This window comes from Paramormyrops kingsleyae, chromosome 11 (assembly GCF_048594095.1).
Source record: "Paramormyrops kingsleyae isolate MSU_618 chromosome 11, PKINGS_0.4, whole genome shotgun sequence".
NCBI lineage: Eukaryota > Metazoa > Chordata > Actinopteri > Osteoglossiformes > Mormyridae > Paramormyrops > Paramormyrops kingsleyae.
In genome coordinates this window covers 13073416-13092125 of record NC_132807.1, presented here as the reverse complement: position 1 = coordinate 13092125, position 18710 = coordinate 13073416, and the positions used below count along the sequence as shown (strand labels likewise).

Genomic DNA, 18710 nt, shown 5'->3' with positions numbered 1-18710 from the left:
GTGGCTCTCAACAAGGGACCTACCATTGCAGATAGAGTCACAGAAGTTCGTCCTGTCATTCTTTGAGCCTTTCCAGGTTATCCACTGTCAATACTGTCTCCTACCAGATTGCTCTCCCAACGTCCACCTAGGTGAGTCCCATGGTCCATTTCTCTTACCTGAAACCCAAACTTACCTCTCTGTTCTCTCCTCTGTCGCTTCCTTTGCCTCTTATTATAGCCATTGTAGGGATTCATGTTCATACAGTTTGGTGATTCCTGATTTACTGATGACATCAGTAGGTGGTGACTGGGACCGGTATGGCCCTAAGGAACATCTCCTAGGTTCCTGGACCTGATAGAGGACTTACACTTCTAGCATCCTCACCTTCATTTCTTTAAGAGATTCACTAGGTTTCCATAAGGTTTCAAAAAATCAAGCATGACCAATTCCTATTTCTGTTTTGTTTCCTACCCGTCATGGTCATTGTTTCACTTGTCCTTTGTCCCCTACATAAGCAACCCACTATACAATCTGTGCTAAGTCATAAGCAAGCTAAGCTTGACACAAATACTAAGTGATACCGGTCATACTGTTGCATTTTGTAAACTTTGTTAACTTTTGTGCCATTATATACATTTTGGTCTCTCCTATCAAGGACTTTTTTGTGTAATTGTTCTTATAATTACTGTTGTCATGCACCTTCCTGTGCTGCCTGACTGAAAGTGTGTTCAATCTACAGTATAAGTCTCCCACAGGCAGCATCGCAGCTTCTGGCAGTGACTCTTGGGGGTGCGATCACAGCTGTCCTTCCATGTGCAAAAAAAAACAAATTTACATGCAGCTCCCAGTAACATCAGTTGCAGAACGAGGAGAAGGATGGGAAAGGAAGGGACAGGAGGAAAAGGAAGATGAGGAAGAGTTTCCAAGCTCCCCTGCTTTTGTAGGGACGCACCTGTCTGTCCAGCCTCTGCTGGCGAAAGCTGCTGCCCTCGTCATCCAGAACACTAAAGAGCGGAAAAGAAAGACAGGGAGAGACAAAGGTCACTGACAGCATGTGTTCACCTAATCTCATCTGTATACAAAAGACACACAGTGAGTGGTACGTGAACATTAGTCTAAGGGTGACCCTCCCCCGCAAGTGGCTGAAGTCACCTGACACTGATCTCTGTTCATGGGCATAGAATTTACTATGCAGGTTCCTCCACAGCATCTTGAGGAACGTGTCACAAGCCTCTTTTGTGTGGACCTAGAAAAGGCACTAGTCAACTTGACACACTGCCTCTCTGTCCACTATGGGTCCACCAGATAGTGCTGCCTCCGCACTCTCCCAGCTGGAAAATCCACTTCTTCCCTGAGATATAAAGGCAGGACTGTGAGGGGCTAAAGGGGAGCTTTGTTAACTGCCCCATTAAAGATGAACTCCTCCACGCGACGCTGTTGCCTTCCCTCCTTCACTGGCTGCGATGCTCACATGGACACGCCCCCTAGTTTGTGTTCCCGTGGAATAACATTACACCTAAAAGGAAAAGCTAACCAATTAAAAGGCAGGGATGGCCCCATCAAAAGGCGATCCTGGCCCCGAGCCATCACACATCTGTCTCTCAATGCTGAAGTTCATTCTGCATTTTCTAAGACCTGCTACACAGCCAGCCTTGCCGCTGACCTACATGAGCACACGCAGACAGACACACAGACACGCACAGCTCCGTCAGCTCAGCACGCAACGACGTCGAGGAAGCCACTAAAAAGGACACTAGTGTCAATATTATTGGACAAACGGTGAGCCTGAGAGACGTTGCCGGGAAAGAGAGATCTGCTCACTTCCACAGTGAAGAGTTGAGACAGCAGGTGTATGGCGAAGCTCTGCATTTCACATTGGCATGCCGCCGCCATATCAGAGCCAGGGCCGACATACAAGGGAAAAACCGACCCTTTGCCAAACACAAGACATCACTTCAGCTCTCAGCTCTGAGACAGATGAGACTGGTGTTTTGAATGACCTACTTTAGATACACCCTGAAAACAGTCAATACAGTTCAGCAAGCTCACTCCTCAATCTCTGAAAAATATATCAACGTGTGGCACTATGGAGAACATAAAAAAAACATATTCTTAAGGTCTGACTGAGAAACCACCTAAGGTCATATGTTTATATTCCATAATAAAACTGATTCAATTTGATTAAAAAAACAGTCATTGGTCTTAATTTTGCAGTGATCAATACTTGCTCTTGTTAATTAAAAACAATTTAAAGATGTAACATACAATGCTGTCAGGTTTTTATCACTGATTAGTTAAATAATAGCTTTTTTATAACATGGAACCCAACATTTTTGATTTTCAAAAAAAAAAAAAAAACACACAAAAGACTGAACAGGCACTAGGAATCTCCCTGCTTATGCCTGCAGATAGGACCCTTACCGACATTCCTAACACATCTGTGGATATATTTAGCTGTATACAGGCTTGATGATGATGATGACTGATGATGGACATGGTAAGTACAGAGAAGCCACACCCATACACGGATAATCCTTCAGCAAGTGGCTCCTCTGGTCATCCCCATTCTCTAGAAGATAATTTTGTCCCGGAAATAATCGACAACCATAAAATTCACTCCTCGATACAAAGGTAATGTATGCTATGCATTTTGGCACATGAATGGTTTGATTCCTGTACACATCTACTGCCTATTAAGATCATTTCCTTTAAACTGTGGATCAGCACTATATAGCCTGCTTTACTTAAATATTTACAGCACTCACACTCACAAACTAATATTAATTCACTTATGCCTTGCAAGTATTTACAACTGCTGCAACGACTTGACACCTTAAAAATACTTTGGAAGGCACAACTGATAATCAACTATACAGAGTAAATTAACAGCTGAGCTTAATTTATTTTCCTTATAAATATGAAATATGAAAAAAATACAAAAGTGCATGTTGTTTTTTATGCCTGATTTCACACTTAATGTTATTCACACCTTCTGCATCTTAAACGAAATTTCCACTAACATGACAAAATGACTAGAACCCAGAAACTCAGATAACCCCACGTCCAAGAAACAAGGCTTCAACGCAGCAGCTTCCGTAACTTATAGCAACCAGAAGCCAATAGGAACAGAGGGAACAGTGCAACCATGGCAATAGGATTTCTCTTAGTAGCGAAGGCAGTAAGATGCCATTGAGAGCAGACAACCATGTTCACGTTTCACCCAAACCCACAATAAGGTTTATTTGTGTTTTTTTTAAAAGCAAACTATCGAACAAAATGATAATCTGGTTTATAAGAACTACCATAATAGTATTTAAAATTTTCAAATAAACAATTGTACTAATTGTGGACTCATTTTTTCCCCCGATTTATCACAATTCATTTGTTACCTGTCAGCTGAACTTCACTATGCATGTAAGTACTGATCAGATACATTCACCAGCACTTTATAACAGGAATATCTCTCATATGTCGGATAACTAGAAGAACGGAGCTTCATTATAAGTTCCAGTCATGCTCTGCCGCTGCACCGCATCCTTCTAACACTAACCCCTCCCGCGGAGAAGCTGTTTCATCGACACATAAAACGTACATCACAAGTTCTCCGTCTTCAGCTACGCAAAAGGACACGATGAGACACCACACGGTACCTGTAAGGGATCCAGTCCAGATAATGCTTAGAGCTCATATCTCACATTTGCTTCTGCAGAACTCGGATTTGAGGGCATGCGGTAGCAGCGGCGGCAATCCTGACGATAGAGCCCACGCAAAGGAGCAGCACAGCCCGACCATTCTCCGCCTGTTGAACGGGTCGGTGCGTATGCACTTCAGCGTCCCTTATCCATTCGGCGTTGCTGGCGAATGCGGTGGAAATGCGGCCAGTCGTGCCTGGAGCTCACGCCTATTTGCTCCAGCACACATGCCAAAACGCGCGCAGTTTTGAGCTCGCCGCTTTCGCCCTGCGCTCTTTTTCTCTCCCGCCCCCACCCCCGTCTAACGCTTTCGCAGCTTTCCATCTCAAGGTGATTGTTTTATTGGCCCCACAAGATGCAGCATCCAATTAGCTTTGAGATGTCATGTGCAAACTGAATCATTTACAATTGGTATAACCGTGCATATAACGGCATAGGAGAGGGTTTGATATTGTGTGGGGGGGGCGCAAGACTTTATAGTATATATTAAAGTCTATTTACTGAAGAGAAAGAGGGTGCTGAATTAAGCCTAATTTAAGACTGAATTATTGCGGGGTACACCACCCATTCCTAAGACCCCCCCCCGTTCATACTGTACGCCCCTGAATACATTATCATCCTGATTTTAATTAATAACGATAAAAAAACAAGGAGATCGAAAGTCCTCTTATTACGATTTTTCCACCCCCCACAAAATTCAGTTACAAGAAACCCTGGCGGGGCAATTAAATGGCACTGGAAGGGTAATTAGTGGGGGGGGGGGGAACTTAATATATATTTTCCCCCATATGACAGCTGTCAAAACCAACTAGTCTGTCACTTTGTTGGCTTGCTTCTTCATGTGAATTTCTCCTATAGTGAGCAGTTTAGCTCCGACTTTAATGCCTGCTTGACGTGTTTGTGTGTTACAGTCTGTTAAGTGTGCTATAAAACACACCACCCAGAATCCACAAATCATGCCTTTTGAAAATTAGTGCTTTAATTACATTGTTCTGATTCCACTAGTGGCTGAAATGCTTCCATTTCTCCATGTCATCCTCTCAAAAAAATAAAATAAAATCCATAATCACAATGCTGTGGTGTGGAGCAATGCTTCAACCAGCTTCACTGGAAGCTCATTAGTTTGTTTGTCTTACATCCTTTTCAGGTATGCAACATAAGTGCAATTATGTACAGTGAAGCAGTAAGCTTCAGATTAACCTGCTTCTATGGCAACCAATGGTTTCTGTGCTTATCTTAATTGTCCATGTGTGGCACAAGGGTCTATATTTTTCCAGCCTAATACTCTAAATGATTAATTGTGTGTGAGACTGACCACAAGCACCTGATACAGCCGCTATTCTCTTTCTTCCCACACTTTCATTCACATTAGCATTTTTATTAATCTAGCTCACTGCCTTCCATTGCAAGCGTGCAGCTTAAATTTGACTTGTTGCAGACATGTTTCTGTAAGAGACTGTGGTTTTAAAGCATCATTAAATATAATTTATCAAATTTTGATCATATAATGCAGTTCTGTGCTATGGATTTTGAGGATAATGTTATTTTCGGTTACCGCACAGGTTTAATTAACATAAGGGATTTCTTTCATGCACACCTTTTATCCTATTGAGGATGGCATATGGGAATATGTGTGAAAGGTGATTCCTGCAGTGTGGCTCTGCAGCAGGTGTTTCGTAAATTCATTAGTCTTCTATCTGTGTGACGCTCTTTGTTCTTCACATACAGGGCCGTAAGGTGTGAATTTCATAGGCTATCTCTGTGTCAGCGAGTGCTCTTTAGAAATCACCTGTAGTGGCCAGTATTTAAGTGGCAATACTCCTCCGCTATTATTTATGAGTGAGCCTTCCCTTTAATCCCGCCACTAATGGTATGTAGGTACAGGACTTAAAGGAGATGGCACAGCGTCCCTTTATGACTGCCTATCAACGGGCCGGATGCCCTGCACGCATGTGACCTTGCTGGCCACTGTATGCATGAATGGCAGATCGACAGGGTGACCAGGGACCTCTGGGAAACGCCCAGGTGTAAGACCCCCCCTGTAAATGGGCATAATTAGGACCATGAGGGAGGCAGGGTCTCTCTGAAGTTAAATTTAGCATGCAGCCATAGGGGTATCAAGAAAAAGGCATTAATTCTTCCACTCCCTGGAAGAAGAGATAATGCATCTCAGTGGGACATTCCTGGTAAAATAAAGGATAAATAAAATAAAATAAACCATGCCTTTCTGATAGCGCAGTAGAAAATTCTCCTTAGCTCCTTCTCCCATATTCAGTGGGGGGGGGGGGGGGGGGGGGGGCATGGAAAAGGCTGGATTCTATGATCTATTCATGGGTCTTAAGAGCATAGTTCATTAATATGGGACAGTGCAGAGAGGTGATAATTGCATTCTATTAGCATGTTCTGCCCAAACAATGATTTGATAAAAATAATATGCAAGAGATTACGTCTCAGTGAAACCTCCAGTGTATTCTTCTAATTACAGGCAAAACCACAGAACAAAATCTGAATAAACAGATCCCCTTCCCCATGAGCTGTGAAATCATTTACATTACATATATATTTATTATATTTCTTGCGTTAATTAAAATAATGAAGGCTATAAATAAACGTAATAGAATATATAATAGTACATAATAGAATACAGTTTGAAACACCCCTGTATATCCAAGGGTGGCATTCTGAAAAGGGAGCCCATGTATGTTTGCTGATATACTTTGCTGTGTTGTGGCTGCATGGTTTTTTCTCCTGCACACCCTCTCATCTTGACTCTCCCTGCACATCCCTTTGATCTGATGCCTGCCTGGTTGCACTCAAACATCCCTGTATTTCTGCAGCATCATGTATCTCCCTGATCTTTCCCCCCCCACTGCCAGGGAACACATGGGCACAGTGATTTGCAGATGAGAGAGTCACTGTACAGTATATGTCATTCATTATTTTTCAGTGGATACTCTCATTCAAAGTGCTGCACAATTGAGACAGCAGGGTCAGTCAGTAGGTGGAGTAAGTGGGGCTAAGGGCCGCGCTCAGGGGCCCAACAGCCATATCAACTCTGCCCATCACGGGATTTTGAAATGGTGATCTTCTGATTACACAATAACCCCCAAAACCTCTTATTTGTCCATCCATCCATCCATCCATCCATCCATCCCTCCGTCCATCCGTCCCATCCCTAGACACTACTCATGTAAACCTCAGGGAGTCAACTTATCCTGATGTTATCTTGATGTGCCTGCTCCATCCATCCATCCATCCCTCCGTTCATCCATCCATCCATCCATCCATCCAACTGTCTATCCATCTTCTAACCACTTTCTGATCAGAGTTTGCATAGCATAGTGCATAACGCAGATGAATACCCTGTATAATCCATCTCAGGGCACACACAATTACATGCTATGCACAATTTGGAGAAGTCATTTCATGTAAATGCAAGCACTTGATCTCCAGTGTTGCAAGTTACAGTGGAGCACCAAGTGAAGTAAAAGGCACCACTTTTCCATGTATCACCACACAGCGTTTGCAAGGCTTGTGCACTCATTTAAAAGAGCGTCCTCTGTTTTTTTTTCTTTTATCAAATATGGTAACCCTACCTATAATCATACAGGTGTCACTAATGTTCAAGTGAAACAGCTGGGTGAGTCTTTCAATCAAAGAAACAAACCAATCAAAGCACAAGAAAAACTGAAACATTTAGCCAAAGACAGGAGCCTTTCAGTTTTAAAGTAGTTTGTAAAACCTGAAGTAGCTGAAGTTCCCTGATATGGAATATCTGGTCGACCTAAACAATACTACAGACTTAGCCACCACACCACCATCATTATAAATCTGTCACACATAAATGAAATCAAAGTCGAACATACCATGAAAAACACCTTCAACGGACTTATCACAGATTGCAGAGTTGTCTTCTCCCTTTCTGATGGAAAAAATACAAAAACTGGAGGAGTAACAGGAAACCAGGGCACCTTTGAAGCAATTCCAGCAAAACTCCCTCGGTTATTTACCGTTTGTTTATCACTTGCATCTGTGTTTATTCATCTGAATCTGTAAAAACAGGATGACAGTCCTTCCAAAATACAGCAAGCATAGACACTACTCATGTAAACCTCAGGGAGTCAACTTTAGTTGTAATGTTCTCATACAAACAACAGGAGGATTTTGTTTGCAAAATAATTTAATAAGATTAAACATGTCTGTTTATCTCTCTGGCAGCTCCCTGATAAGATGCTAGTACAATGGTTATTTTTCTAGGTCTTTAAGTCTTCATGTAACATCAGTCTCCAGGGACCCTCGAGAATAAGGCCTACCTCTCTGTTATGGAGAAGGGGAACCAGCTCACATTGAAGGAGATACAAAAAGTGGTTGCGACACCATGCCAACAAGCAGGACTCCCCTCTGCTTGACAGACACCTGACAGGCACCTGTAAACATGCATTTTTTGCGACTGTATTTTACTGGTGACTCGTCAGCACACTGAATCATTCTGTGTTTGCATTCCCACTCTGTGTAAGTAAGGCAGTGACTCATTCAATTAGCAGCAGAGTCTTTTAGAGAATGTGGTGTAAATTATTCTTGAGTTTGATATGGGAACACAGGAAATGAGCTCCCAGCTGAATGCAGTGCCAAGAACAAGACTGGTCAGGACATCTTCTCCCCCCTCTGAGCCTCCTACCTCCCACTGGAGGAGCTAATTAGCATGTGGAATCACTGCTCATTTTAACTTACATCTTCATCAACATCTGGAAACTTGAGATTCTCACCCTTTCTCTCCTCTTGCAATGACTGCGAAGTCCCACCACAAAATATTAAAAAATAGGCTTACAAATCAAATCCTTGTAGAATCACAATTACATCCATCTTCTACCCACTAATCCTGGTCCAGTTCACCTGGAGCCCATTTCAGGCAGCATGGGGCACATGGCTGGGTTACTCCCTGGACAGGATGCCAGTGCATTGCAGGGCACCTACACAATCATACACTATGGGAAACTTATAGACACAAATTAGCCTAACTTCATACATAAGGGAAACCCCGCTTGATACAATGAGAACATGCAAACTCACAGGGTGATGGCAGGATTTGAATCCCCACCCACCGAGCCACCCCAAAATGACCACCTTTTGTGCAAAGTTCATTTCTGTTCTCTGCATGTGCGACTGAACGGTCAGCCCACTTCAGATTCAATGAGTCTGTCAGGCACTGAGTGGATGTTGCTCTGTGTTGATGTTATCCTGATGTTATCTTGATGTTATCTTGATGTGCCCGCTCCAACCAGGCTGACATTTAAAGCTCATCGACAGATTTTTAGAGTATAGCTCAGCAGGAGGAGCTGGAGCTGCTGGCAGTGAGTTAGGGTAATAGTGGGAAGAACCGGTGAAAAGGGAATTGTTAAATTTACTTTTCAGATTGTTGATAATGACATATCATCATATAACTAAACTGAGTAATGCAGATAGCATTAGAATGGTAAGCAGTGTAGGAATGTCAAATTATAGACCAGCATCTTCTAAATGAAGGAATAACAGTGTAATTTACTGTAGATCGTACCAAATGAAAACAGGAAGTGGAATTGGCAAGAGTGTAGCTCTAAGGAGTTGGGCCAGTCAGATCAGCCACATGTGTTTGATATCATTTATATTAGCATGATTGTAGCAAACACTGTGGATGAATTAGCGGCTCAGTATCCCATATAGACCAGCCAAGACAGATTGTCATCTGTTTCATCATGGATGCAGTAAGAAAGAATATATCTAACGTAAACCATTTAATCATTCAGTTGACCACACACTAACACTCACAGATCTATATAATGGGGTGCAAACAAGCACAGTCTGTCTAGGCCAAATCATGCGATGCCATGCAAAGCCGCCCTCTGGGGAACTACGGAAGTGCCGCCCACGTGTGTTTGAGCCCCAGATATCGTTGAGGAGCCGCGTTTTTCTGCACAGACTCTCAGACATTTTATTTATTCCAACCACGCTTCTTAGCCGCTTATCCAAGACCGGGTCACGGAATTGGGCTCCTGTTTCACGCACATACATATGTAATAAAGCATGCGAGACCGTACCTTATGCAGTTTTTCTTAGTGTGTATTTTTGGTGCACTTTGGACAGAAATAGTGATCATGCAGATTATAAAGTTCTAGAAAAAAAACTGCATTTGCCATTCAAACTTATTTATATTCCAAACATTTTCCTATAAGCCAAAATTTGGATTGTAAAATAGCAATATGACATACGAGTACATCTTAGGGTAGTGTATCTATAGAAATCTTGAGCTTGAGGAGTCCCTTAGCCAACAGCAAATTGCCTTACCATTAGCTGTATTTGAATACCAGCTCTGACTGGTGCTTCGTATTGTGGTTTGTGCGTTTTCCAATTTGACCACTTGAGGGCGTACACACTTTAATAATTCAGCAAGGCCACATTTTTCTGTCTTCCAACACTTGAGCTCACTGCACACAATGGAAAAATGGGCAGAAAACTAGGAGTGGGCTGATTATCCTGTGCAGAACCTGTGGTAGTCAGTCTGCTGAGATTTATGGCATTATTGTAAACAGATAATGACTAATGGCTACACAACAGATGAAAAGGAAAATACCAGGGCAGTTTATTAATATGGCATAAAGAATGTAATTTTCGAGTCCCTCTAGCTTAGATAATTTCACCTGTTTTAAAATACAGGTAATTGTGCTGTTGTTAAACCTGAAATGCAATAATTCATAATCCCTATCACAAGTATTATTAATATGAAGATAGCTAGTAATTTGTGTCTTTCTGTTCTCTAATAAGGTGCTTCTAACCCCCTGATGTGAGCCTATCTTTTCACAGGCGTGGTTCCCACTCCCTGCTCCCCACAGTCCCTGCACAGATCGATGCCCACAGCAAATTAAAGGCCTACAAGGTGCAGCAGACTTCAGGCACCAGTGTCAGCCAGCCTGTTAGAAGTTGTACTTGTTTTCTCATTAAATCACACATTAAAAGGAACAACCAAACTCAACAGGTCATCTCTGTAACTAGAGATCTTTAGCACCTTTGATACCTTCTTCAGGGATCTTCATCCCCGCAAAAATATTCTGTATTATTACTTTTTTCCATCAGTCTGTCACAAGGTTATCTCCTCGAGTTTTCAATGCCAGCCTGAATTCAAGTCACACAGAATAGCCTAACGAGTATGACGCACATTTCCCAGAAGATTGTTCAGTAAGTCCATTGTGCCAGTGCTAAACAGCCCTCAGAGGAGAAAGGAAAAAAACTATATTAAAGTAGTGACATAACACAAGATAAAAGATATTATATTTTGTTTGCAGCCCTGGAATGAACACACAGATAGTCTAAACACATAGGTAGCATTTTCTTTGAAGCCTACATCAGTCAAAAAGACGATAAATCGTATTTTATTTAGTGTAGCACAAAGAGGTTTGCCACATTTTCCAGATGGGAATCAACAACAAGAAGATTTACAAATAATGTGAAAAAATATAAAGTGCATATAAACATAATTAATAGAACATACAAATGAATTTTCTTTATGAAGGAATGGCCACTGCTGATTCAGCTACTGCAGTCTGGGCACTGAGTAAACTTACTTCTGAACCTTTGAAGGGCTTGGACAAAACGTGTGTAATAACTTGTGGAAGGCAAACTGGAGAAACTATTTAACTTTCAAACTTGTATCAAGGAGAATTTTCAAAGAATGCTTGCATCAATCATCTTCTATGCGCCATACATACATAATCCATAAAATCATACATAAATACATCATAAGAGAATTATTCATGATGCTCACCAGTGCTAACTAGCTGCCTCAGCAATTAATATTACTATCTACACTCCATTTCTTACAGGCAATACAGTCTAACATATAGGGACCTTGTCACCATATGTATATATGAAAATATTGCATTATGTCAGAGTGCTGGGTATCGACATTAAGTGAGTGGTGTAATCTGCTAACCCTAATACATTTAACATGTACTTACAGCTTTCACATGGTTATATAATTTACAGTTTAATTACACATTTTATACTTCACAAAAAGATTAACATGAAGTGACTGTATACCCTACAAAATACTTGAATATGGATACACTGATAGACGAGTGATAGCAGTGATACAGGCCCCAAAGCCTTCCCCTTATTAGAGAAACTATTCAGCATAACAGACCTACTGTCAGTTCTCATTTCCACCAACACTCTTCACCATGGCAACAGGCTCAACAGGCTCAACCACAAAAAGTCCTCTGGTTGGATGAGATTCCGGGTAGCGATGAGGCACGTAGGCATCTCTGCTAACCAGGAGAATCTCTCACCCTCTGCCAGGGGCACCATAAAGGGGGGGGGGAAGTTAGGATGAGTCAAAGGGCCCCTGAGTAACAGGGGCCCTAAAACTTTAGAACGTAATTAGATTGGCCTGAGTTGGGGGCCCAATATGATATGCCCAAAATCTCGAGGGGCACCCTTACCCCGTGCCACAACAACTCCGCAGCACTACAGTGGTGACACCAAGGTGTACTGGGAGCAGGTGGAGGGTGCTGCAACCTTACAGCCATATCAGGAACCTTCCCCAAGTCTGTGCTGTGTTAAGTTGTCACTCTAATTATTCTTAACGGGGCATATAAAGACTGCAACAGAAGTGCAGGGGATTCATTATGGCATAAGAGCTGTTCTTATATTGATTGTAATGATTTAGAATCTTTCCGGTGAGACTGCAATAAATGAAAATATCCACAAATGTTAAAGACATAAACCGGGTCGGCAAATAAACATTGCCAGACCAATCACAGAGGAGCATGCCTTACCATGCCTTTTCCCATTATATAACATAAAATTATGCAATAATAAAGTTATTAATAATAAACTTGATTTTTTTCTTTAAAAACTGAACAATTTATTCAGCCTCATTTTCTCCATTCTTGAGTGAGCAGATGTCCCTCTGGGTCTCCCTGCGCCGCATGAACACTGACACACCCTAATGGCTTCTTGCTCCTCATAATAAGGTGGCCTGCAGGGGTGGTACCTCCCCTCCGGTGACTGGTCTGGCAGAATGCATCAGCCTCTGCAGTGCTTTGTGGCCGAGGGCAGTGCAGCCTCCGTACCAGGCGGATGTATCACAGGTCATCGGAGGGGAGTTTCCAACCCTGCAGGTCACCTACCCCAGGCAGTGCTGGAGGAAAGCTGCAAAAGTCGTCGAGGACCCCAACCATGCTCTGTTCATGCTGCTACCGTCAGGCCGATGGTACCGCATCTTCAAGAGCCAGACCAGCAGGCTCTGGGACAGTTTCTCCACCAGGTCAAAAGGACAGTAAACTCCAGCTGATATCAGCCATCCTCCTGGTCATCACCCCCACTCCCCACTGCACTAGCAAATGCCTCTTCTTCACTAAACTGTGCTGCATTACACCTACAGTTTCTCTGTCTGTTCTGTGGTATAGTGCATTTATATTGTATTACATTGTGTATTATACCATTTCCTTTGTGCACATGTAGAATGTATATTGTTGTTCTACATACAGTTTACATGTATTTAATGTACCATACTGCTAATAGGAAACTTCTAAGCCAAGACTTTCACTCACTAGTTCCCTAGTTCTAGTAATGTGACAATAAAAGTGATTTAATTCAGTAATTAAGTAAGTAATTTATCTACAACTAAAAACTGCCTATATCTCTTGACATTCTTGATCAATCCAAGTGAAATTTGGGACATGTGTACTATGACAAAGCCTGAGGTCTGTCATGTACTATTGTAGCCATATATCATAAAACCCTGGGCACCATCAGCCAATCAAAATCAGCCATTTGACAGGGTTAACAATCACCAGTCTGAATCAAAACTGGATAATCCATTTCTCTACCGACCCTCAGCCCTCCGGCAAGGGAACCCCAGTCTGCCAGATGGGGACACTACAGTGACACCTTTTGCATGTCTGCCTATTTCTCCTGAACTGTCAAGCTTACAGTTGAAATTTCTTGCCATCCCAATTCAGTACCTTCTGCCAAATCAAACAACATACAAAACTTGCTTGTACCTCTTTGCATTTTGGTCTATTTTGTATGAGCCTAAAAACAGGATTTTCCAAACTCGTCCTAGCATTTTCGCCCAGCCTATATAAATCTGGTATCATTCATATCAGCAGACGGTCATTATAAATAATTATTAGCAGTATCTTAAACTTCTTGTAAGGTACGGCCAGCAGCCACACCCAAACTATACCTGCGCCACGCTCAATTTTATCCTCCAATTCTGTGGCTTTCCTGTTAGCTTTAATGAGTCTGGCTATTCTCCTCTGTCCTCCCTCATTACGAAAGTGGTCAGGTTATGGCATTATTCTCTACAAACACTGTAGTGTGAAAAGGCCAGGAAAATGGTTGTTTCAGAGATGCTGGAACCTACAAGTCTGCCAGAGACACTCAGACCACATTCAAAACTTTGATCATGCATCTTAGCCATTCTAATGCTCAGCCAGACAGTAACTGCCTCCTGATGTTGTCCTGTCATCCCGTACGGATTCAGCTGCAGCCACATGATTCACGGTTGGTAGGTGGAAGCTTGGTCTCAGGGGGCAACACCATACCAAATTTTCACAGACATTGTGATCAAAATGAAATTTTTATCACAACCTTGGTACTTAAAAACATAACCTACATAGTGTTTGTGCGTCAATCAAAACATTTTTCCACGGACACATTGTCCCTGTATGGACTGGCGGACGATCTCTGCTCTAACCCTAACCATTAATCTGTAAACCCTTTCAAAGGCACTGACTCTAACACTGCAGGCACACTAAGCACTAAATGCATTAGACCTGCGTTTCAGTACAGATGAAACATAGCTGACACAGAGCTTTGCTGAGTCTAACAAAACACACAAAATAAAGACACATTTGCTGTTATTTTCCTTTCCCACTTAATGACTAGACCCATCAGTCAGAGTACTGTTACCCAGCTATGTACAGGAGCACCGCAATGCCGGCTCCAGGACGGCACTCAGCTTTCCCCTGACTTGGCATTAGAAATCCTGCTTTAAATCTATAGCATTATCTCCGCCTTTGAGTAAGACCTCTTGCTGATTCCGTTCGTTCGTTCGTTATAGATCTGAACTGAATCATATCTGCCCCGCCCCCTGGCCTGTTTATGCAGAGAAAAACACATTAATCACCATCAATCTTCATCAGCATGGGCTGTGGCTCAGTGAGTTATAACACTGTGTCCATCACCAGAAGGCCACCAGTCCGAATTCCCCTCGTTGGCAAAATCATGCAGCCATTGGGCTCTTAAGTACAGCTCTTAACCTTAATTGATGTAGGAGTGCAGGATACCAGCCGACTCTGTGCTGTGACCTTAATGTTTGCATTTCCCTCTTTTCATGCATGTGTTTGCCCGTGACTTGTGTGCATCCCGTCCAATCCTCACGCGTTCTTGTATAACTCTTCCACCACGTGTGCACATTACAGTTTGACGTCTGACCACCTTGCGTTTCCGCTGTGTGTATTACGGTTAGGTGCTTGTTGGGTGCCTGTTACAGTCCTGTTCAGGACAGTAATAAAGAGCGTGTTGTGTTCTGGCAAGCAAGTCTCCTCATCCTTCGCTGCTCTCGCGATGCCTCGGTCCACCCGGTGCTACAGTATTAACATCGGTGGCTCCATTTTCAATACAAACACCCAGTAAAACAGGAAAAAAGCAATGCAGCACTTGTGGCTATGGTTCTGGAAGATGCTTTTTGGGGACCAATATGAGACAAACAGAACTGATTTGATCAACTAAAGCATCCCTCAGGTGTAATTTACAAACAATTTTGACCAAACAGTTCATTCTTCAGTATAAAATTAAGTAAATGAGAAAAAGTGCTGATAAGCAAAAGGTTAAGAATTAATTTCCTAAGATCATGTGCTTGGCTCATAAATTACATTAGTTGAGGTGATGCTCTTTAGGGTAAGAATTACTGTAGCTGTGCAATCCATTGCAATGCAATAACACTGAGTAGTGTGCTTAATGAACTGAACTAATGATTTAATGAAATTAAACTATAATTTCTCTCAATTGTTTTCTTCGCTAGTTTAATTTATCAACATGTAGACAAATAAACCAGTGATAATGGGAACATAAAATGACATTATAATCCAAAAGATATTCTATAAAAATGCAAGCATAGCTACATTATCTTTTAAATATAAACACTCCTCGCAATACAGGGTCATGGCCATACTCCCGAGGGTCCCGTATTATCTTTGAGGAAATTTTATCAAATCAAAAGCATGTTTTGATGACCGGAGCAAATCTGCCCTGCAGTAGCTTCCCGGGACTCTCAGATGTGGAGTAAGCGTTTTGTGGATGTTCGACAATGCCTGACAGCAGTCCTCTGTCATCGCTTTTTCATGCAGACTCACTGTGCTCCAGGGAGAAATCAGTCCGTGCTGTTGAAACATTCTTACTTAATCATGCCAATAGAGTAGAAAAAGGCTGGCATGTGTGTGCTGCTCTGAAACCCATCTCTAATTTTTCAGTATGGCTTCAAGAACATAAGGCTTCAAAAATAAAGGAAAGCAAAGAGCATACAGTTCTAAACACAGATTGAATGAGCTTTGTTAGGCACAGTCTGCAGGTCCATGTTGTTAAGCTTTTACATCGGACCTGAGCAAAAGCTAGCCCATAGGCCATATCCATCCCCAGGCGCTATTTTACTGGCTCACACAATCATTGAAATGAAAAAAAGAAGGGTAATGCTTTATGTTTAAGTCCCATGAATAATAACTGCTACTTCCATACGATCGTATAAAAATGAGCCCCTCCAGAAAAAGACCATCTATTGTAGCTTTCATGAGCCATGGAAATCATTGATACGAAGTGGCCCCTGCTGACACGGTGAAGTTCAGATCTGGTCCTCCGCAGAACATATCCGGCCCTGATCGGCACAATCTGAAACCTGTATCCCTCTGCCATCTGCCAGGGTTCTGGCATTTTCTCTCCCTGTCTAGACTAACAGAGGTAAGTAGGCCTGCCCCTTCCAGTATATCCAGGCTTTTGTAATTAAATAATCTTCAAAACATAACATAGTTAGAAAGCAATAACATGCCTAAAAATCAAATATTTATCAGTTTATAACATTCATCAAAGCAACAAATGTAATTTACATCTTACTTCTTTAGCAGATACTTTTACCCAAATCGTGTACATTTCTGAAAAAGTGGAGTTAGACATTCCCTGGAGCTACTGAGTGTTCAGGGTCCTGCTCTGGGCCCAGCCGTGAAACTCCCTTTGCCTGCGGGATTCCGATCAGAGTCCTGCTGAGTGTTTGCATAATTGCCCAAAATTACACAGAGTGATATTTAACAACCAAAAAACCTAAACATGGCTAGAACACATACATTAGCACAGCTGAGGGCAGTAGAGAGAAGGAAGGCCTTATCTGTCACTTCACATGCATGCTGCAGGGACAGAGAGGGTTTGGCGTTAACCTCTCACTAACTCGTCACATCACCTCAGCCTCCTGTCGTCACAGCTCTGCCCAGGGCACTGGGACTCAGCAAACTCCCTCAGCATCCCAGTGCTTGTGCCACAGACCCCAGACACACTGCTGCACCTACTACAGACAAACAGGTTGTATATATTAAGGAAATCAATATCGCATTACCCAGCTATCTGAGCATTCATCCTGTTGCAGCATATGGCGTCTAGTCAGCCACAAAAATGTGCGGTTTAAGCTTCAGACATTGATATTTTAATCAGAGGCATCATATTCTGGATGACAGAAGAGGTTCATTTTCTCTGATTTGGAATGATTTTGGATTAAAGTTTCAAGGAAAAACAAGGAAACTCAATTCATACAAATACTATGCATTTGTATAGCTGGACAGCTGAGAGACCAATTGGGTCATACATGTACAGTATCTTATACATACTGCCCTGAATCAAATATGTCTCAGCCTTCCATCTTATAAGTACTACATGCATATACTGTACATGACAAATATTATCCTAGGCCTGTGCCCTATTCTGCCCAAGATGCTTCGTTGACCTGTTGGCCATTCAGCTCCTACTCTGGTTCAATATCACGACGAGCAGCCCATAGTGATGCCTGTTCAGCACTTGCCCTAAAGGGTCCTCTTAACTTGGGAGTCTGTGGGGAGAAGGGGTGCAGAGCATCTGTTCAAACATTCAGCTGCTCAACCAATAAGTCTACATAGTGAAAGGTCTTCCATGTCTGTGGACTAGCTGTGGACCACGGAATATAGCTTTATGCCATCAGTTTCATCCATCCACTGTCTCACCACTTATCCTGGTCAGAGTCACAGTAGGGCCCAGAAACTATCACAAGTAGCGTACATTCCTCAGGGATCCCCAGACGACCCAAGTTTTTGCGCCCTCCCAACTCCTTGCCAGACAGTGCACACTTTTGCACCCATTCAGCTTGCTCATGGGAGTTTTAGATGTTCAACTACACCACTCCGCATAACTATAAAAATTTTCACTTAATGCAAATGCAATCTAATGTTATTGTTTAGGGTTAGAGTTAGTATCTGAAAAAGAAGTCTTGTTTTCAGTTTTGTATTTCTCATTGCTTCTCTGGTATAGTTCTGTATTCTTGATTGTACCATAATTAAAAAAAATACTGTGTACATTATATTTCTGTCATAACAAAACATATGTTTAATAATTAAATACTTCTGGCAGCTTTTATTTTGACAGCAAATTTTCCGTTTGACAACAAATTCTCCCTCAGAGAGCAATGCAGTATTATGAAATCTGATTTGTTCCTCCAGCAGAGCTGCGAATCGTGAAGCTGTGGAGTTGTGCAGCTGGCCTTCTGTTGTAACTACCCAATCCGTACCACCAACAACCCACTTTCTACCTTGCACATCTGTGCATGCACAGCATTTCACTTTATGGCATACTTTATGACAGTTACTTCACTTTGTCCTTTATACACTTTATGCCCGATTTGTACCACTTTGTTTCATGACATTTTCACAACCCAACCAGGGGTTTGTTTCCCAGAAGCTCCCATTAGCATCTTACATACAGCGCCCT

The 18710-nt window shown here is 42.2% G+C and overlaps 1 protein-coding gene across 7 annotated transcripts in view; it reads right to left on the bottom strand.

Moving 5' to 3' along the window:
• LOC111841360 (tubby protein homolog) overlaps positions 1 to 18710 on the bottom strand; it is a 42632-nt gene that overhangs the window by 18668 nt on the left and 5254 nt on the right. For 2 of the 7 annotated variants that reach the window (XM_023807074.2, XM_023807090.2), the window contains exons 1-2: positions 3633 to 3974; positions 935 to 986 (exon numbers count right to left, since the gene is read on the bottom strand). The exons of 1 other annotated variant lie outside the window; for it this stretch is intronic. In XM_023807074.2, coding sequence (XP_023662842.2) covers positions 935 to 986; positions 3633 to 3670 — 90 coding nt within the window. In that variant the 5' untranslated portion in view covers positions 3671 to 3974. Of the gene's footprint in view, positions 1 to 934; positions 987 to 1134; positions 1154 to 3632; positions 3975 to 7540; positions 7602 to 18710 lie in introns of those variants that run through there. 4 more of the 7 variants (XM_023807058.2, XM_023807067.2, XM_023807077.2 and 1 more) reach the window with 3 other exon arrangements.